The sequence below is a fragment of the Simochromis diagramma genome, unplaced genomic scaffold (assembly GCF_900408965.1).
Source record: "Simochromis diagramma unplaced genomic scaffold, fSimDia1.1 OVJJ01000618.1, whole genome shotgun sequence".
Classification (NCBI taxonomy): domain Eukaryota; kingdom Metazoa; phylum Chordata; class Actinopteri; order Cichliformes; family Cichlidae; genus Simochromis; species Simochromis diagramma.
This window is the reverse complement of record NW_024387423.1, coordinates 11120075-11142331: the sequence shown is the minus strand read 5'-3', so window position 1 is coordinate 11142331 and position 22257 is coordinate 11120075. Positions and strand designations below refer to the sequence as shown.

The following is a 22257-nucleotide window of genomic DNA, read 5'->3' as shown; positions in this document are numbered from 1 at the left end:
ATAAGCTGTGGAATAATTTACCATGTAAGCAACATATGGAATTTTCTGTTTAAAATGTACATTGAAATCATAACTACACTAAATGGCATGTTGAGTAGGACATTTTTTGCAGTGCTGACCAGGGAGTGGAAGTAGCACCCCCTTCGATTTTTCTTTCATCACCCCCACAGACAATATAAAGCCTGCATTAGATACAGGGGGCTCGGGGGTAGCGCGCATGAATGTCAGGATTTTCTTCTGAGGCTCCCAACTACAGCCGAGGTATGCTCAGCATGTGATTTGAAATCTGTGTAATTTTTTGAAAGGCATCACATAATCAAGAGGAGTCAAAAGCTTTCTGGCAGTAATTGCCTTGTGGCCACAGACAGAATGTACAACACTTTGCAATCTTTCCCTGCAGAGATTTCTAACAAATAAAACCCAAGATTGAACCCTGTTCTGTGCTCTTGAAATTTGCATTCAGCTCTCTGTATTTACATATTAACTGAGTCACTGTTAAAAAAGTCAAATAAAAATCAAGCCACTCTTTTCCTTATACTCCCATGCATCGTATTTTTAAATCTGAGTTTGCCCAGAATGAAGCCATCTGCAAGAACAAAGCCCTCCTTTTGGTGAAAGTTTTTGCGGGCAAAGCACTGAATGAAATCGACTGGCTCTGCAACATTTCTTTTTTAGATTTCACCATAAGAGAAGATTGAAAATCTTTATTTACTGTACATCTATCCGCTTGATGTGACGCCAGCTGCCAAGATGCACGAGGAAAACAAGTAATATACTGTCAAAAGATCTGAACGGAGATATAACAGAGACATTTTGATTTATAGTCTGATCAGCTCTTTTTCTGCGTGAGCTGCATGAAACTTCCTCTCTCGCTCTTCTTTAATTATCCTATCTTTTTTCCCTTCTCTTTCAGAGCCCACTTCTATTTTTTCCCCCCATTTCTTTCACACAATTTTATCTCTTTCCTTCTCATCGTTTTCAACTTTCCTTCCTGTACCACACCCAACCTCTAAGCCCAGTGGATGCTCCCACCGAGGGGTCTGGTTTGAGCTGTATCATCATCTAACCACTGGGAAGAACAGACGGAGGTGGAGGGGGGGGGGGCAGCATCAAAAAAAGGTAATCAAAAGGAATCAGTGAGCAACATAAGATAAAACAAAAACTCCCCTTTCTCCTCTTCCTGCCTTGTTTCGCAGTTTGGAGAAAAGGGAAGGAGACATGAAATGAGCATCGGTGTGTGGAGAAAAAGATTGTTGCTGATTTCCACAGTTTCACTCAACACACTCCTGCTGAGTTAATAAATCTGACCTCTGCTTAATTAAAATAACAAACCATCCTCCACTGAGGGGGGATGGAAAAAAAAGGAGAAGCAGTTTGAGAATTATTCTAACTAATCGCTAATTAAGATTTTGCAAAAACAACAAGAAACCTGTCAAGGAGGATGTCTCTATTTTTAGAGTATATAATATATGAAGAAAGAGCAGCTGTGTGTAGGCACCTCCCTCCAAAGTTACAGCTCCTGTGGAGGGAGCGGTGTTACTGTTGCTTCAGTAAGCTAGAAGAAATCTAATTGAGCAGTGCATTTAATACTTTAGTTAAAACTACTGAAGAGCAAAAGAAAAAAAAAATCTAGAACAAGCAACCCAGCAGGAAAACCATCACATTTACAAGTGGTTATTTAGGATGTTAGGCTACTGCGCCCTTTTCTGAGGAAAGAATCAGTTGCTTCGTTAATTGCTAATTTTGTAGTGTTGATCTTTTGACCAAGCAAGGTGAACGAGGCCAGGAACACAGTCACAACATAATGATTGCGCTGTAATAACTGCGTCTTCTCTCTAGTCTTGAATCTTGGCCCCTGCTACCGTGAGGGCTGTAATTCTGCAGCAAGGAGTGTTAAGAGGATATCATTATCCTGTGTTTTCCGACTAAGCTGCAGATTTGGTTAAATATAGTAGCCTTTTTTTCTCCCTCTCTCTCTCTCTCTGGTTGTTGTTTCCTCTCTCCTTTTCAGTTTTGCATTAAAGCTGGGTCAAGTCGACCCCTCCCATGGCAATTCTTTTTCAAACAGAGCTGCCAAAGCGCCTCCTCCTCCTCCTCTGCCACAAATGTAGCCAATATCGATGCCATGCTCAAAAAACTGATTGAAAGGAGACTTACATGTTTCAAAGCATGCTGGGAGCTGGGGGCCAGGCGAAAGCCCAAAGAATTAGGGCTGAGACAGTCACCAGTATGCTATAAAAAGGCAACATATGCCCCACAAGTCCAGCAGTGCACCACTGATGCAGGCTGTGTTTCTGAAGGGAGTTTTGAATGAAAATGTACATATATTTTTACATTTTTATGTTATGATTGAAAAAAAAATCCCTCTTTTTCTTTGGATTAAATTGAAAAATATTAAAAAATACACGTAAGCGAGGGAATAAAACCTGTGGTCAGTTGCAATAAAATTTCAAAAGAAATGCTGTTTCTTATTTTTGAATGAGAGCGTCACGTTTTACTAATGATCTTATTTGACAGTGGGCACTAATCCATTCAGTTCCTCCAGAACCTCCCTTGGAATTAGGTCAGGGCAATGAAAACATGAGTGACGCGTTCACTTGGTCTTTATTTTGGAGCTGATTCTTTTTTCTTTTCTTTTTTTTTGAAGGACACAGCAGAGAGAAATGACACCACTGACTGAAAGTTAATTAATGAAAGTGTGATTTTATGAATCCTGTTTTATTCTCTGACATTCAAAGATCTCTTCAGAAATTATCAACAGCAGATTTGTGAAAAGAGATTTTTAATTAGTCCAAAGCCCAATGAGTGAGGAGTGTCTCGATTTTTTCCGCTGATAGCCGCAGTTTATCAGAAGATGATAAAGGAGGAAAAAAAAATATAACCCATTCATCCAAATCCCCCAAAGAGTCCCATTGTTATATAGTGTTCGTCTCTAAAATCTGAGAACATAATAGAAATTCTGTGGCGAAGTGTGGAGCTGCACACTAACGTTTGCATATTTATTCAGCTGTCATATCTATCTGAGCAGATCATCAGAGGAGATAAACTAAAGAGATGAGGGAATAATGGCTCTCGCTGAGAGGCTGCCGAATGATACAAGCATATTCCTGAAAAACACCAGGAACTGGGTAAACAAGAATGTACTCTACAAAGCCCATGCAATGCAGAAATGAGCTGCGGTTAATGATGGTGATGATGGCGACGATAATGATGATGAAGATGCGGTGAATAAAATTTGAATGATGGAAAAGTTCTGAGGGGTAACAATGCAAACGAAAAGCGAAACTTCTCCTCCGTCGCTTGAAACTGGCTACTTCAACGAGGCAAACCAGACACTGACAGCATGCATTATTCACTCCGTTATTTTTACCCTCCTGTGTCCAGCAGTGATACAAACCTGCTTGCACGAAGCAGCTAATGTCTTCATTCCCATATAGATGCAGTGGAATGGGTGCTCGCAGCACACTGAGTAACCTTTGTGGAAAATGTTCCTGAAAAGAACACAGCCTCTGACATTTAGTGAAAGAAGCCTCTAAGGTCATGCTGTTGATACCTCTTGTGAAAACTCAAATGAAACATTATCAGGGGGCAGGAAGACATGCACAAAATGTTCCCTGTGATTTGCACTAGATACATGCAGAATGCCACTTTTTTTCTCCTCTCTCTTTTTTTAAACAGCACGCGTTTGCACGAGTTGGAGAGGTTGACCTCTCGTTTCGCTGCTGCGGCACTTTGATAGGCATTCATCTGTGAGCGAGGCTATCACGGGTAGCCTCGTGTCATCTATCCCTCAATGCATATGTGCACCCACTCAGTGAGGACAGTATAGGACAGCTAATTGAACAATATCAAGGATGTGACAAGAGGACCAGAGGAGAAACTCTGCTCAATGGTGCCATCTAGTGCTTTAACAGAATGAGCTCTACAGTACAGTAAGAGCTCTCACCCCCTGCTACTGCTGCTGCTACTGCTGCTGCTGCTGCCGAGGAAGTTTGGATAACAATTATCTGTTGTATTTGCATTAATGTGATTGCTTTGTCTGCAGACTCATCTGACTGCAATTATAAAGAGTAGCATTAAAACACTAATTAATTAACTCAATTGTGGGTAGATTGATTAATTCTAAACAAACATGAGATCGCAGCAAGCAAATGAGCTCTGGAGTGCCGATGCATCTGGGAGTGCTGCTGCAGAAGACATTTTGATTATCTGCAGACACATGTAGTTGCAAATCTTTTAATTAACATAAATAGATAGTGGGAGTGAGTCGGTTGTACAACTCTCCTACTTGTTACTTGTAATCATAATTTGGTCAGTTTTTTTTTTTTTTTTTTTAAAGGATGAGGGTGTAAATGTGCTGCTGTTGCTTTGAGGGGTGGCTCAATTATTCCGAAGTTTGCTGCGCATGTGCGCGGGCGTGCACATGCGCAGCCCGTAACGTACGTGTGAGTTTTGAGAGCAAAACTCACAGAGAACAAAATGGGTCTTGACATGGAAAGTCATCCCCACAAAAAGAGATGATCAAATTATGATCGAAACAAAACAGATGGCCACATAAATCACCCATTCACGTGTTGGACTGGTGCCTCCGTTGCAAAACTATGAATCACTGCCTATCGATGGGAGGATCAAAACAGAAGGGCTGCGATGAATGCAAACAAATCCAAAAGATATTACTGAGATGAGGAGCATTCATCCTCATCCTCATTCATGGAGGTTTTTGTTCAGATATCATATTGTTTTTGGTAAAATGCCCACAAAAACCCAAAACTGAATAATTTGACAGCGCAGTTTAAATAGAGAAAGATGAAATGTTGACAGTGAGATTGAATGAAACTGGGTTTTCATTTTCTGTTAATGTGATTTTTCTGTGTGTGTACACGTGTTTTATGTTTAAAATGATGAGCCTTCAGAGAGAATTTCTTACAGATTGGTGATTTTGATGCAAAAATATCTCTTTTTTTTTTCATTGCGCATTTTTCATGCATGCACACACCTTCATTATCCAGAAAAAATCCTGGGCTCCTGAACTAGATTTAAAAGGGAGCAGTCAGTCAGAGCTTCCTTTCTCAGTGTGCTGTCAGCATCTGCACATGCAGAAAAGCCTAATCAGAGAGATACCAGTAAAGTGCATGTAATACTTTAGAGATTTAATGCAGTTTTTAATTGGATAGAGGCCCATTATTTTTCAATACAGAAGGGGCACTGAGGCACATAAAGCTCTTGAATATTTTTGCAAATCGTGTTCAACAGCATAGTGATTAACCATGGCACTAAATTTGCCTCACAAAATGAAAAGCAAACTTCATGCAAGGCGTAATTTAATTGTTTCCCTTCACATTTTCTGCCTCCCATTGTTGGAAGCTTAACATTTTTAGAGTCTGCTTAACAGCTGCCTTGTGATGCTTGAGCTCCAACAATGTGACTGACAAATGTTTTGAAGTAGCTGCAGACTTCCTAGTGTCTTTGCAGGCAACGTGTCAGGGAATCTGACTTCACTTAATGTCACATTTGAAGCCTTCTTACATGGATTTAAAAAAATAATAATAATTTAAGGCTCCAAATTACCACTAAATGTATAATTCAATATTTGTAATGCATCTGCTATTTTTTTTTAATTGGTTTCTTTTTAAAAAAAAATTTGTCAGCACAACTCAGCTGCACATTCGTGATCCACATTTTTACACAGAGGCAGCAAATAAAAAAGGACAGATATTTCCAAAATGTCCCTGCACCTGGAATTGCATAAATGTTTTTCTTTAAAACACTGCCTACTGTCAGATAATATAAATATCTGCTTTGCGTACATATGTATATTATTTTTGTTCCAACATATCACATAATTGTGTTGAGCGTTTTTTTTAATTGTACTATAAAACATTTGAGCAGTCAGAACATCAGGTCACGTTTTCATTCCAACCTGAGGAGAACACTGCCATCTGGGCTGCAATTAGTGGAAATGCAATTCTGGGCCATTTGCTTGTTTGCATGTATATCCAGAGTGAGAAGCAGAATCGTGTTAATTACTGGTTATGAATTTTCAAATATAATACATTATTTAATTTAAAAATAAGAGCAGGATTATTGAAATGTGTATTCAAATGAAACTGTTACAAATACAGTGTATCGGCTATAGAGAAAAACACTTGAAACAGTAATGCTGTGGCTATAAATTGATTACAAGCAGCACGCGAGTGTTGTTGGTTACTGTGTGCAAGGCGTGAAAGGACTCGCAGAGGGTGAAACTTATGCACAGCCTGTGTTGTGAATGAAAGTGTGCAGATGGTTACATTTCTGTTGAATCAAAAATGCCAAGTAGTGGTTACGTTTAAAAACTGTAGTAGCACGCTGATGGATGAGTGGGTTAGTCATCAGTGGGATGCACCCTGTGGAATCTTCCTCTTCTTTAGCATGATCCATTTCAGCGTATCCCATATAAGAGAGGAGGTGATATAAATTACAGGACATGGGTGGGGATGCTGCGCACTGATTATCTGTGTTTTCTTTATTTACTTTGCAGGTGTGTTACAGTACTGGAGCATGGACATGGTGGCAGTAACAAGAGACAGTGTGCTGTTTCTTCTGCTGGGATTGTTAATGATCATCTTCCTGAAGATGGAAGCTCTAAAAACATGGAAGACCGCATGAACCTGAAAGCTTCCACTTTGGGAGGGTTGTTTCTACCGGGTAAAGCCCAATAAAAACTGAAGCACAGTAAAGCAGGTTTTTCACGTAGCTCCACTTAGCCACTCTGATTTTGTTTGACAGACTACCTCTTAAAAATGCATTTAAGTTAACAGCAAAACTACAAATAAAAGTCTGGCAGATTTAAATAAAATGATTTTAGATAAGCAAGGAGACGATTTTCATTTCCTTTGCATTAAAATCTACTGTGATTATCCAGCAGAAATTCAATAAATCATTTACAGAAATTCCAGTCTAACCGCTGCGTGATCTTCTTTTCTTCTTCCTCACATCTGTAGTATCTTTAACGCACATTTGCTGTAGCTGCAATGTGATATGTGGATTTGTGCTACAAACGCAGTAAACAAGCCTCTCGCTGCCTGAGCGGAGAGCACTGATAATCTGCCTGAGCATTATCTTATGTCACTTTTTTGTGCATGCTATGCCCTTCTAATGCCAGAGTTTTTACCATGTCAACACTCAAAGCCGCGCTCGCTGAATTTCAATTCAGTCATAAAAGAAAGTGACATCTGTGTTGGTTTGTAGTGCCGGTGGAGGAAATAAAATGATAACAACAGCCTTGCTCTAAATCCAGCAGAATGGCAACTTCCCTCATTCAGCAACACAGAGACTTTTGAGGAGATGCCATTGCTGCCTCATTGCTTTTTCACTCCCTCTGATTACTCCTCTCATCTTATGTAAATCCTCTTAAGTCACATGTTATTGTTTATTGCAACTGTGAAGGTTAGGTGTTCCTAAGCCTTGTGCGTGCTCTTATCTCGCCAGTGCATGCATCTTTGTCTCTCCGATGTGTCTTGTTTTCGTAATACACTAATGGATGGGAAAAAGTTGTCTGGACTGATGCGGCGAAGACAACCAATCCACTGCAGTAAAATATTAATCTCTCCCGGTGGCTAACAACTCTTCATGAAAGAGAGGCAGTTGCATGCTCTAGGGATATCACGGCATTATCAGCAGCCTGCTGTGTTTGGTGTTTTTTTCCTTTATATTAAATATAAACAGTTCCAACAGATGTGTTTATTTATTGGTGGTGGAAGTCAAAGGCTTTCTTAGCAAATGACCACACTCTTCCAAAGGATATGCTCTTCAGGTGTTCCACTGTTACTGATTTAATATATGTGTTGTTGCCACTGTTTCCACAAGTCAAAATGTGTGCCTTCAAACAGTTATCTAGAAACAGAGGTGACATACTTGCTTTTAATACTGAAGCTGAAGTCTCTTTTTCTGGTAGCAGGAAGTGAAAAATTGGATTGAACTGGATTGTTCAACATTTCTTGATATATGATCTTTTGTAATGCGGTGTTATTTATAAAAAAAAAAGTATTCATATTTACAAACTGTGGTATTATAATACATGATAATATTTATACATTTTTATTGTATATTTGTTTTGAATTCTCTGTATGTTTCTCAGATCCTTAAACTCCATGTTTGTAGTCCACAACTGCTTTAAAACTACATTTCCCTTGAATATTGTGTCAGGGAAACAAACATCCTTAATTAGGTTTTCATGGGTTTGCTTTTTGTTTGCTTAAAGGAAGCTTGTACAGTATAACACAAAACTACAAACACTAAACACTAAAAGAATATTTTCATGTTCAGAAATGTTTTGTAAAAAAAAAAAAAAGTCCCGTGCAAAGACTTGAGATTGTACATCTACTACGTCTAAGTAAACAGTGCCGTTGCTTTACACGGGATCTTTCTAGAAAAAGACACCACTCATACACATCTCACAGTTTTTACAATACGAGGTAACTAATATTTCTATTCAGCTGCTTGAGTATCTTGGAAAATTTTGACAATAGTAATGTGTGGGATGTAAAGGTTCGGGGCATTGATCTCTGAGATAATGGAACCACAAAAAGTACACTTTTCCCAGTGATACCTTGAAACATATATTTTTTTAAAGCACTATAATGTCAGTGACCACAGTGTGTTTGGTGATTTGATGAAACGTTACTCTAGAATTTCTTCCTTCTACAGGAATCCTTTTTCTGTTTCTGAATCAAGTGTAGTTATAAATTAGTGAGGAGATGGAAATAAAGCAGATTTTTGGTTTTTGAAATCAAACTTTAGGTTTGATATCTGAAAAGGTTTCATAGATACATAGAATCCTATTATAAAAGGACTATCATAGTGACGGATTCCAAATTTCTGCCCAAATACTCAGTAAATTTTGACTGTGAAAGTTAAAATACAATGGTCTAAATTATCTCATATGTTTCTATACAGGGCTTTTTCTGCAAATATAGAGTTTAGATAAGTATTATACCAATTTATGACGTCTTCATGAGTGCAAGGCAACAACAGTATTCCGTTACTGGAAATAACTGATATACAATATCATATTCAGAGTGCAGCTAGATTTCCTTCCTGAGGGCCCCTGAGACTGTGCCTTACAGTTTCATTATTTCTGCAAGCAAAAGGAAATTAATCTGTGAACTGAACGTATGATTTAATTACGTTTACTGACACAAAATTGATTAAACTGAACTGATTAATAACAATTCAGAAAAAATAACCGTTTTAGTGATTTTCTCAGCTTTTCACTATGAGAAAACTTATGCTACACATTTCAATATTTTACATATGGAACAGTTACTTATTTATTAGTTATTAAAGACATCGGTTCAGTTTTGGCTCACAGTGAGTCAGTCCATCCAAGACTTCTATGATATTCTCCACATATTCTTATGCATACCGAGTTAGTGTAAATCATTATTAGGAAGGCCAAATCTTTTTGGGTTACTGACCTGGGGCGTTTCTGTCCTTTGATATCTCACATGAACTTTGGAGTTGACCTGCGTAGCTTCTTTGGCACAGCTTCTGGGTTCCACTCCACACAGACGGATCAGCGTCAGAGCGCAGAGATCGGTTCAGTATGCGCAAATTGTGTCCTTACGCAGTCCTAACACTCTGAGTTGCGCGGAGCAGGAATGGAAGAGCCCAGCGGCATCCTGATTAAAGGAGGCAAAGTTGTGAACGAGGACTGCTCCGTGATCGGCGACGTTTACATCGAAAATGGGAAAATAGTTGAGGTTGGACTGAATCTTCAGATTCCAAAAAGAGTGCGAGTCATTGATGCCACCGATAAACTGGTGATCCCCGGTGGCATCGACACGCACACGCACATGGAACTGGCGTTCATGGGAACCAGAGCTGTGGACGACTTCCATATTGGAACCAAAGTAGAGTTTCATTTAAAATGAATCTGTCATATTAATTTCATGTTGCTTGGCAAGATATGTTTGGCTATGTTTAGCAAATCAAAAAAGCTGGTAGTAAGAGTAATCACCTTCACCTATTATGAGTGGAAGTGGAAGTGCATGCGATGGATGCAAGTCCTATTTTTTTTTTTTTAATCAAAAGCTGAATTTGGAATTTGAGAGTAGAATCAAATGAATATTGGATAAAATATGAATGAAACACTACAGCGACTTGAGAATCACCTCTGTCTTAAAATAGCATCAGCATGCAGTTTTGCTTCATAAGTATTTGACAACAGCTTTAATTCAGGGAATTTAAGCAAAATATTGCATAATTTTTTGGGAAGGAAAATACATAGACAGACACTTTTAGAAGCTCAAAAATAATTGGACAAACAAAAAAATAATTTCATATATTAAGTTGTTTTGAATACTTGGATGAAAATCCTTAAGTCAGTGACTGCCTGTAGTCTAGAAGCTGTGGAAATCACTGAATGCTGTGTTTCCTCTCTTGAGATGCTCTGCCAGGCCTTTACTGCAGTCAAGTTCGGTTGTTTGTGTGTGTCTCTCTACTTTCAGTTTTGTGTTTAATAACTGAAAAGTATGCTCTGTTGGGTTGATATCAGGTGACTGATTTAGCCACTGAAGAACATCCCCTTCCTTTACCTCGAGCAGTGGGAAGTGCAAATCCATTTTGCAACATTTGGTTGAATCTGATCAGAGATTATAGCCCTGAACGCTTCAGAATTCATCCTGCTGCTTCTATCAGCAGTCACAAAAACACAAATCAATAAACACTTTGACTAGTTCCACTGGCAGCCGTACATGCCTATGCAATAATATTGCCTCCACCATGTTTGGCAGATGGTGAGGTGTGCTTTGGATCATGAGCTGTTTCTCTCCTTCTCCACAGTTTTCTCTTCCCATCATGTCTCCATTCCTCTCTTGATTGTATTCTTTGACACTGATATATCTACCTCCTCGAGACGTTGGTTAGATGTTGGGAAGTTGTTTTTCTTAACTGTGGGGGTAACTCTGTTGTCAGAGTTAGCCTTCTTCTCAATGCAGCTTGATTCAGTTTCATTTATGTGGCTCCAAATCTTCTTGATCCCACAAAGAATTAATCTGCAGGACAAAATCAGACCAGAGGTCATTGTAAAGCTGATGCCCACGACTTCTCAACATTTGTATCAGGTGTTATTTCAATGGGAGTGATAATAAGAAATCTGTCAATCATTGTTTGTTAAGGCACCATTCACAAAGATGATTGTTTTTAACATCTGGACTAGTAGCCACACTCAAATCACTTTTTTCCCAGCATTTTCTACTTCACAGGTTAATCATTTACTTACTTCTCTGTGGTAATGTGTTCATTTCACCAGGCTGCTCTGGCAGGAGGGACCACAATGATCCTGGACTTTGTCATCCCCCAGAAGGGCAAGTCTCTTCTGGAGGCTCATGACCGATGGCGTGAGACGGCTGATCCCAAAGTTTGCTGCGACTACTCGTTGCACGTTGCGGTCACATGGTGGAGTGACAAGGTGAATGAGAGTGAATCCTTTTGTTTTAGTAGACTACTAGTATTTACTGTCTAGACACTAAAACTAATGACACTAGGTCAAGTAGGTTTGCCCAGTCCAAATATTGCTGCCCCCTTTTCCCCAGAGCTCCATACATGTCTCCCTTATTACAATCATTTTTCTTTTTTAGGTCAAGAAAGAGATGGAGACTCTGGCCAGAGAGAAAGGAGTAAATTCCTTCAAGATGTTTATGGCCTATAAAGATGTGTTTATGCTGCAGGATTCTGAGCTATATGCTGCTTTTGCTCAGTGTAAAGAGGTCGGAGCCATAGCTCAGGTTCATGCTGAGAATGGAGATTTGATTGCAGAGGTTGGTGTGAACCACACGAAACAAATGAAAACAGATTTTGAAAAAGAAGTTGCTTGTATTAATGAGCTACAATTTTTGTTTTTTTCTTACAGCTACTTATTGCCTATACTGTACAGGGGGGGAAAGTTGCTAATAGTAAAGTAGATCTGATATTTGACATTCCAAACTTAAGCAATATGGTTATTTTTTGTAAAATATCAAGAGTTTAACTTGAGAAATGAAACAACCTAAGCGTGGTGAGATACTAAAGCTGAACAAACCCCTGTGTCATAACAACACAAGCCTATATGCTGTTTTTGATTTTCTGTCAGTGAAGGTTTTGTAAGTGCAGCTCAGGTGATCAGTGTCAGAGTATAAACACACCAGAGCCCAGAAGGAATGCTAAGTTAATGTTTCACCCTGATGGCAGCTAAGCTTCACTTTGTGTCCAAAGAATAACAAACACTGTGGCTGTGAGGAACAGAGAGGAACTGTGGTGCTGAATGAGGAAGACAGGAGCGGCAGAGAAGCATGTGAGAGTTGTGCAGGACATGTATGAGGACAGGGAATAGTGGTGAGAAGTGCAGTGACAGAAGGGTTCAAGGTGGCAGTGGGATTACGTCAGGGATGGGCTCTGAGCCCCTTCTTGTTTGCAGTGGTGATGGATAGACTGACAGATGAGGTCAGCCAGGAGTCTATGTCTAGACTATGATGTTTGCACACAACATTGTGATCTATAGTGAGCATGCAGTAGGTATGTTCTGGAAAAGTATTAAAAGTTAGTAGAAGCAACACACATTACATTTGTGTGAATGAGAGGGAGACAGGTGGAAAGGTGAACATCCAAGGAGTAGTGGTAGTGAAGACAAGATGAGTCTATGGATGGTCAGCGATTCAAAGCAATGGCACGAGAAGTAAGGAAGAGAGTCGAGGCTGGATTAAGACTAATGTCAGTGATAATTTATGACAGAAGGACAGAAGCATGAGTGAAAGGGAAGGTTTACAAGATGGTAGTGAGACCTGCTATGATGTATGGTTTGAAGAAGGTAAAGCTAACAAAAAGACACGAGGTTGAGCCGGAGGTGTGCAGGGCTGAAGATTTTCATTGGCAGTGACCCGAAAGGACAAGATTAGAAACGAGTACATCAGAGCGACAGCTCAGGTTGAGCAGTTTGGAGACAAAGATAGAGAGACAGGTCTGAGATGGTTTGGACACGCGCTGAGGAGGGATAGTGGATATACTGGAACTTTGTGGAGCTACCAGGCAGGAGGGAAAGAGGAAGACCTCAGAGGAGGTTTATGGGTGTAATAAAGGAAGCATTCAGAGGACTGATTTGACAGAAGAGGATAGGGATATGTTGGGATGGAGGCAGATGGTCCACTGTTACCCCTGAAAGAAGAAGATGAAGAAGGTTGGTTGAAAGCCCCGTGACACGCGATGTTGGAGCAATGCCAAGGAAAAAAGATGAAATCTGTCATTATCTGTCACCAGAAACCTTCCCCACAGATATTTTGACAAGTTATGTCAGGATAAGCATAGGTATAATTAATAGCATATATCCAGTTAAGGTGTTCAAGTTTCAGAGGGATAGGAATAGTCATGGTGGCTCACTGAATTGACATGAATTGGAAATTAACGATGTCATTTCTATTAATATTAGACAGAACTGCAGCTACATTCAGACAGTCAAAATCCCCACTATGAGAAAGATCTGTTATTTCTTATGTGCATTTTCCAGCATTTTTTTCCAAGTGTCATGGCATAAAACTACCACCAGGGGGTAGCAAATACTCAACAACAACTCATGTGGATCTGTTGTTGCTCAGAGCAACATGAATACTGTATTATTGCTGCTTGGAAGTGTGTTAAATGTCTTGCCAGCACTACAGTAAGGCACTCACATGTTGTTATTCATAGTAGCAAATTTTAATTCAATCGAATCAATATAGATTCATCAAGTATAAATCTGACTGTCTGGTCAGTCCGTCTCTGCCTTGAAGTGCCACCGTGCCGTGTTAACCTTCCATCTCCTTTAACCTTTAATCCTGACTTGTTGTCCCTGCTGTGAACTGACAGGGGGCTAAGAAGATGCTGTCCATGGGCATCACAGGACCAGAGGGCCATGAACTGTGTCGGCCAGAAGAGGTGGAGGCCGAAGCCACCCAGCGAGCTATCACCATCGCCCATGCTGTCAACTGCCCGCTCTATGTGGTTCATGTCATGAGTAAATCTGCCGCCAAGGTTGTGTCTAACGCACGCAGAGATGGTGAGTGTGGACTCCTCCCACCTGCTGTTTAAAGAGGGTGAGGCTGAGAGCTGATGAGCTTCAAAACTGGTTTCAGTTTTCTTTGTTTTATGTTTTAGTCAAATATTGAGATATACAGTGTTTGCACATTTTGTTTTTTGTTGCCATGGCAAAAAATAAAGCCACTGAGAATTTTATCTCAGCATGAGGTTTCTGATTGCTCTCGAGCAGATAAAGTATACTCGGTTTTAGTAAACATCCGACACAGGTTTATTCTTTCTTTCTTTCTGAACAGGGCGTGTAGTGTTTGGGGAGCCAATTGCAGCTGGTTTGGGCACTGATGGTACCCACTGTTGGCACAAAGACTGGGCCCATGCTGCTGGTTTTGTCATGGGTCCTCCGCTTAGACCTGACCCCAGCACACCTGGGTACCTTATGGACCTACTAGCTAAGTAGGTAGAACTGAAAGTCCAGCAATATTGCTTGCTGGTGGTTTTTATTCAGTGCAGTGTTTGTTTTTTCCTGTCTCTCTCCCCGCACCCCCAACCAGTCGTGACAGATGGCTGCCCCTCCCTGGGCCTGGTTTTGCTGGAGGTTTATTCCTGTTAAAAGGGAGTTTTTACTTCCCACCTTCACCAAGTGGTTTTTCATAGGGTACAGTCTGATGGTTGGAATTCTTTTTCTATTGTTGTAGGGTCTTTACTTATATAAAGTGCCTTGAAGCAACTGTTGTTGGGATTTGGTGCTATATAAATGAAATTGAGTTGAATTGAAATTCAGTTCAGTTTGTATTTTGGCTACAGCTACAGATTTTTTAGGCTATGGGAGTTTAGAAGTTCAGAATCCCATGTGATCCCACGCAGAATCAGCTAATACAGATTTATCCAAATCAGACAAAATGTATCTGGATCAATTGTACTATGTTTTTGCTGTTTTTTTGCTGCTACAGTTTTTGTTTGTGCTGCTATCATTTTGAAAATATTAATAAAAGAACATTTCTGAAGAAATTTAAAAGCATGCCACTTGGTGCGTATTAGTTGGACCTGAATCAGAGGTTTTGTTGACGAGTTAGGTCCAGCAGGCCTCAGGTTGGAGCATCAAACCCTAAACAACTTAAAAAATACATAGTTTGTATCTGTCATTGTTCCATGTGATAAAAATAGCCCAAACATTGTTTGGTCAAATTGTTCATCCAAGGTCAACCACATTGACCTTTGAAAAACTTTTATTAATATCTTTAAAATGATAGAGGCACAAAGAGCAATTTTTGCAGCACAAACATTGAATACCACGTCTGTTGGATTTAAAGAAGGTGGGGATTTTAGCATTTTAGGATCATGTTCACATATGACATCTTTGCATGACAGAACTTTCACTTGCAATTTTGAATGGTACGACAGACTGTGTTAACAACAGTGATTTCTGGAAGTGTTTCTGAGGCTGTGCAGCTATTCCTATGACTAAATCATTCAGTCTGAAGGCCTGTAGATCAGGGACAACTAATATTCATTTTGAGCCTTATCGATTGTGCACTGAGATTTCTCCAGATTCTCAGAATCTTTTACTTTTTTCTGTAGATGATGAAATATTCAAAGCTTTAGCAATGTTATGTTAAGGAAAATTATTCACAAATTGTTCCACAATTCGTACAGTTTTTTTTTTCAGATTGGTGAACCTCTGCCCATCTTTACTAATGAGAAACTCAGCCTCTCTAAGATGCTCTTTCTATACCCAGTCTCATTATTGACTTTTGTCAATTAACTTAATTAGTTGCAAAATACGTTAGTTCTAAATTAGCTCAAAATGAACTAACATTTTCCATGAAATAGTAAAAATGTCTCAGTTTAAGAATTTGATGAGCTTTCTATATTCTATTGTGAATAAAATGAAGGTTTATAAGATTTGATAATTTGACATGCTGTCGCAACTTTTTTGGGAGTGAGAATTTAGAATTGACCAAAGTGACCCTCAAGGTTACTGATACATTTTTTAGGTTATTCCATCATCAGTTTGGACATAACAGTCATTTTCCTTCTGTTCATTGTGCCAGTGATGATTTAAGCGTGACAGGGACGGACAACTGCACCTTCTCTGTGTGTCAGAAAGCCCTGGGCAAGGACGACTTCACCAAGATCCCTAACGGTGTGAACGGTGTCGAGGACAGAATGTCTGTCATCTGGGAAAAAGGAGTGGTTAGTACTAAGGATATACTCACTTTTTTAGTTGTCCTTTTTTAAAGCACCGGTTTCTTGACAACAAGTTTTAAAGATGCCATGTGGTTAATGTTCGCATAACAAAAAGTAGCAAATACACATTTTTGACTCTGTACCGGCCCATTTGCATTCATGACGGCGTGCCATGATGTTTAATGTTGGGTTACTGTTTTTACTATCAAATATTAATAATTCTACTTTTCTCACAATTATTTGGATGATATGCGTATTTCTTTTTTCCTGCAACACACAATAAACTCCCAGAGCTGCAGATGGCTGCACGATTGCAAGCACTGCATTTTCTGGCCATTGTTGTGGGGACTGTGTATCAGCTCAGCTGCCCCAAGGCCACTGGAAAGATTTACTTTGTGCAACAGTGCTTACAAATCACACATTAGATGATATTTTGGCAGAAATGAGTTGCTTGCACTGACCTTTTGTCTGCTAATTCTGTGTATTGTTGTCATCCAGTGTGGCCCTCTAACTCAAACTGGGTGCTTTGTGCATTTTCTCCTCCCCTCAGCATAGTGGCAAAATGGACGAGAATCGATTTGTGGCTGTCACCAGCAGCAACGCAGCAAAAATCTTCAACTTCTACCCGCAGAAAGGCCGAATCGCCAAGAACTCGGATGCTGATGTGGTTATATGGGACCCAAGGATGACCAGGTGAGAACTCCAGCTCAGGTCATTCAGCAGTGTGGAAGAAATCTTTAGAAATCGAGCAGTGAAAGAAAGCCTTCAGCTGGTGTACGTAAAGTTTTAAAAGTGCATGATGAATGCAAATCCTGATGTTAAAAATGGTAACGTCGCCACTGTCTCCATCAGAGCTCCATCACACGGTGATGCTGAACCATTTGGCACACTTGAGAGCGTGTCTTAAGGTTGCCAGGCACTTCACTAACTAAGATAAGGTTTTTAAGTTTAGCTGTAAAGCATGTAGGCGACAGATACAGGCACCTAAAAAGAGAAGAGCTATATCTTTCATCCTGTGCCACGTCAACACTAACGCACTCACTAACCCTCCACATAAGCTGATTACGTCTATGCTCCATCCAAAAGTCGGTGTATGTCATCACTTATCTATAGCTGCAAATTAAAGCATAACACAATTTACATATGAATGAAATTCATCACTCCATTAAAAAAATATTGAAATTGCTATGTTTGGTAATTTTATATTTTTAGGAAAAGATTTTAACACACTTACATAAGGCATGAGTGAGATGATGCTGATGGGTCATGGTGAGAATTTTGAAACTGACGAATATTTCATGTGGGAGCTAAACCAATTTCCTTCGTGCAGAATACACGGCGTTATGGCTGCTTTCAGGAATGTGCTCAGAATATCGCAAAACTGGTCATGTGATTGTGTTGTATTATTTGAGCTGCTGTGTGAAGCACAAGCACAAACGAAGACAGTTTGCGTTCCAGCATCATGTGTACTGTAGCACAATCTTATATAACCTGGAAATAGCAATGCACCGCTCTGTTTGCTGAAGGATCTGGGCTGCGTCCCTCAGGGATCTAACCCACTGTGGATGTGAGTTGATGAAGAGCATATTAAACCCCAATGTAATTTTCTGTAAATGAATTTACTGATAACAATACAAAAAAAAAAAAACAAAAAAGATTATGTGAGGACCAATAAACTCCACAGTTGTTACTATGAGGTGCTTTCCAGTTTGTCTTTCCTCTCAGACCTGTCACTCCTGGACATCAGCTGTTTACTATGCTGTCCATTTAAGTTGTGTCTTTACCATATGCGCATGTCTGTGGAAGTCATAATGCCTTTCAAGCATGAGAGCGCATTGTATTTGATTGCTGCACAGTGAATTCATCTGTGAAACTGTGTAATTAATTTGCCGTCAGCACAAGTGTCACTTCATAACATCCGAGACCAGGGGCCACAAACAGTTGCATAACCGCCTCCCCCCCACAAAAAAACCCAAATCCCTAGGAAGCTCACTCAGTTGACTTGTTTCTCATAATTGGGTGAGCTGAATAATGAGGACACATCTTGTTTTCGTCAGTGCACACTAGGCATGGTGTCTGGCTTCACAAATCCACAGGAAACATGTTTGTGAATGGAGAGTAAAAGGGGTCAATGAAAAAAGAAAGAAAGAAAGACATCCGGTGCATTTCATGGAAGCAGCTGAGTCACACTTACTTTGCTGTTCCCTGCTGACTTGGTCTTTCACTCAAATGTGATTTATTTGTTCGACATCATCAGTTTGTACTGTGCAGAGCATTTCATACTTTTATTATGAAGAGATTTTCTACAGTCCTAATCAACTTACTTCACGTAGTTGTTCAAATATACATGTTGTAACTTAAAGCTGCTGTGATCAGTCATTTTCTGCAGATTGCCCACTCCTCTCTCTCTCTTATACTGTATTTTTGTTTGTTGGTCCAGTCAATTCCAACTTTGGTTTCAGTTTTTGATTGAATGGGGTCGAGTTAGTAATTATATGGAATCTGTCTGTGATAATACAGCCACAAATTCACATTAACTCCCATTAATTTGATGCTGTATACATCAGAAATTCAGACATTTGTCAACATGCATAAATACATTGGGTGACTTTCATGTGTTTGGCTGATCATATACACCTGTTCAGCTGTTGGTTGAACAGGTGTACCTTTTTCACATTTTAATCCAGAAACTAAAACCTAAGAAACGAAGAAATTCTATCATTTCTTTATAAATCAAACCTGGCAAGCCCGTGTGAACTAAAGCCCCAGTTTCCTGTCCTTAGCTCACAGGCGCGGCACCCAATATGGTCTTCTGTTGCTGTAGGCCATCTGTTTCAAAGTTCGACATGTGTACATTTAACACCAGCATTGTCATTGTACACCATTTAAATTACTTTAATAATTTCTGCTACTAAACTCCATCACAGCTATGCTAAATTTATTTTGCTGAGAACTGAAAAATGTTGCCGCTCTTGTGTTTCTTTGTTCATATTTCCCATCAGGCTCCAGCTTGCACAGTCTTTTTTTATATCTGGATACTGGCTATGCTGCAATATTATGTGGCTGTGCTCACACAGCAGCCTTTGGATAGATGCCACAATAATGTAATAGGCAGCAGTGAAAATGTTGAGGTGCCTTTTTATTGTCTGAAAGAAGCTTAGTGTATGTGCTTAGTAAGCCTTTAAGAGCCTCACATGAGCAAAAGTTTTGAATAATACATTATATTACTGCTGCACATTGAACAAACTGCAAGTACATCTTGGCCTGATTCAATCAGTTTCAGATGAGGATGGACTGCATTAAGTTTTCACAATAGATTTATCCTTTTCTTTGGTATTCAGAAAGCATCCAGCAATTATCTAACGCAGGCTACATGTGACCAATGAGTTTAGCTCATAAAAAGCCTCCACTGACTGTTTTTAAAGCCGCCAATGTATCTTTATGTAGGAAAATATCAGCCAAGACTCATCACCAGGCTGTGGACTACAACATCTTTGAGGGTATGGAGTGTCATGGGGTACCTGTCATTACCATCTCCAGAGGCAAAGTGGTGTATGAGGATGGGCAGCTGAAGGTGTCACCAGGACATGGCCAGTTCATCCACAGAAAACCATTTTCTGAGTTTGTTTACAAAAGAATCAAGCAGCGGGAGCAGGTTAGTAAAGCCTTAGCGTCAGAAGTGTCACTGAAGTTCCACATTTTTTGGATGTGAACTTAATGGGTAATGTATACACATACATATACAAAAGTGTTGCAATTTTGCAAAAAAATGTGCTCTTAAAAAAAATGCACTCAAAAAAATCAAGTTGACATCAAGCGATGATTAGCTGGTCCTGAAACAGAGATACTGGGTTCATCCAGTTCTCATGAGAGGGCAGCATCAGGGAGAATTTCAGGGTGTGGTCCAAGAGTTCAGGCTGTATCACGATAGCTTTCATAGGTGAGTCTGAAAAATATCTTTAACACACAAAATATTCACAAAATTTTTACACATCTGGTGTGTAAAAGCCTTTAGCCTAACTGTTCCCTCTTTTATTTACTATTTATGGTCAGTTGAGGTAAGCAAACAGGTAAGCTACAACCAGCAGCAAACTGCTGGTTGTAGCGTCATATATGCTGTAAGCATATAAATTTGGATTAAATTACCCAGAATATTGCAAATAAGTATATCTCAGTAAGATGAACTATACAGGAGACTGCAGACTCAGGACACCGGGGTGTGATTTTGACTGAGTCTACTTCTGATATTTGCTAAAACTGATATTTTCCTGTGTCTATTCCAAGTGCAGATCATGAATTGCACAGAGGACGTAAATTGGCAGGACTGCTTAGCTGTAAAACACTTTTCGTAGTTAATTCAGAATTATGAACTTGAAGCAACCAGACTGGGAGTAGGTACCACGCACAGGATGACCTAATGTTTCTGTCTGCTTTGTATTTGACCTGCAGGTGAGGAAACCTACAGCTGTGACCAGAAAGCCATATGAAGGCAAAGTCATTTCTGTCTGAACACATACCTGGGAACTTAAAGGGCACCTTAAATCTCCAACAATGCAACCCAGAAGCTACCCATTGCACAAACAACAAGTGTTTTCTCAAAGACAACCTTCATTGGAGTAGCTTTTTGCATTTCAAGCATATGAGGGTTATAACATGTTGAATTTCTGCCTGAGTCAATGCTCCGCTGGAAGAGGAAACTGAGTCACATACAGCTGTATCTGCAGCCAGCTCTGTTCAGTACACAGATCACAAAAACCAACTCTGCTGCTGCAAACTATACATTTATTACTAACACCGTTATGTAATAACGCAACTCACCATAAGAAATGCAAATCGGGTTTATGCATGAGTTCCTGGTTAGTAAAAGAAAAGTCTCTAAATAGAAAAAAACAAACAATTTCACTGTATATTGTGTTCTGTGCTCTAAAACAATAGTAAATCAACATTTATAGTTGTGTGTAATTATGCCCGAGTTTTCTTCTTCACAGCATATTTTTGCATTTTTTACCCCCATCTTCTAAAATGCCAGTTGCCACTGGTAACAGAACTGTCTCTCACCCAAAAGCATCCTTTCCCTTTGATGAAATATTCATTAAAATACACTGACATGCATGCAGTAATAAGATTTACTCCGCTGACCCAGATGGACTCTGTGTTTGCATATTCAGCAGGCTCACACATCATTATACACTCCATCTATGCCCATGTATGGACTGCATTCATTCCTTCTCGTGGTAAAAAAGGTCTGCGGCTGTCATCGAGCATCATGTGGCAGCTTCCCATTGGGGCGGGCATGCTGGCATGTTATTATGCCACAGGGCCAGTTGAGACATAGTGTGAGCTTATCAGGTTGCCACACGGGTCAGTGGTAGTGTGTGAGTCACAGAATGCCTACTCATCCTCAAGCAAGAATGCTTCTTTCCTCTTTTCTTAAACGGTGCAAAGGATGGTTGGGAGATGGTGGGGTATTGTACAGTGAATGGTGAGCCTATTTAAAATGGTGACCTGGCTCCATTTGAATACAAATTAATGCAAAAATTATAATTATAACTTGAGTTTTCAAGCTTTAAACACAGAGGAAGTGAATCATACTAAATATTTACACTTTAACTAGTGTAACCCAAAGTATTTTTTAAGTGATCACAGTATTTCTAAGAATCAGGTTTTGCCAAACATGGTGATATCAATTAGTCTTGCTAACTGTAACAGCAATGAAAATGTTTAACCTGCAGTTGAAGAGGTATACTTAGCTAACCAAAGTATGGGAGTAACTCAAAGTATCTATTATTCTAGTATTCTGAACTTCAAGCTGAGCATCAGAATAGTGAAGAAAGACTTTTCAAATGACTTACTCAAATAACCACTCGTTACAACCAAATGGCTATTGGTTGGATAACAGTGTAACACCATTCTTATGGCTGGTTCCAGCCTGATATGTGCCATGTCACAAGGCTGGAACAATCTCAACCTGGTGTCTTGAAAATGACAGTGAGTTCACTGTACATAAATGGCCTGCATAGTCACCAGATCCCAGGCCAAAAGAGC

General features: G+C 39.7%; 1 protein-coding gene across 1 annotated transcript; it reads left to right on the top strand.

Moving 5' to 3' along the window:
• Nucleotides 1–9532: 9532 nt before the first annotated feature.
• On the top strand, nt 9533–21174 carry dpys (dihydropyrimidinase). The gene is made up of 9 exons (XM_040013207.1): nt 9533–9893; nt 11294–11452; nt 11622–11801; nt 13858–14047; nt 14322–14478; nt 16077–16218; nt 16763–16905; nt 19660–19867; nt 20662–21174. Exons 1-9 carry the CDS (start codon nt 9642–9644, stop codon nt 20719–20721), a joined length of 1491 nt encoding a protein of 496 aa, XP_039869141.1. The 5' UTR covers nt 9533–9641; the 3' UTR covers nt 20722–21174.
• Nucleotides 21175–22257: the final 1083 nt, after the last annotated feature.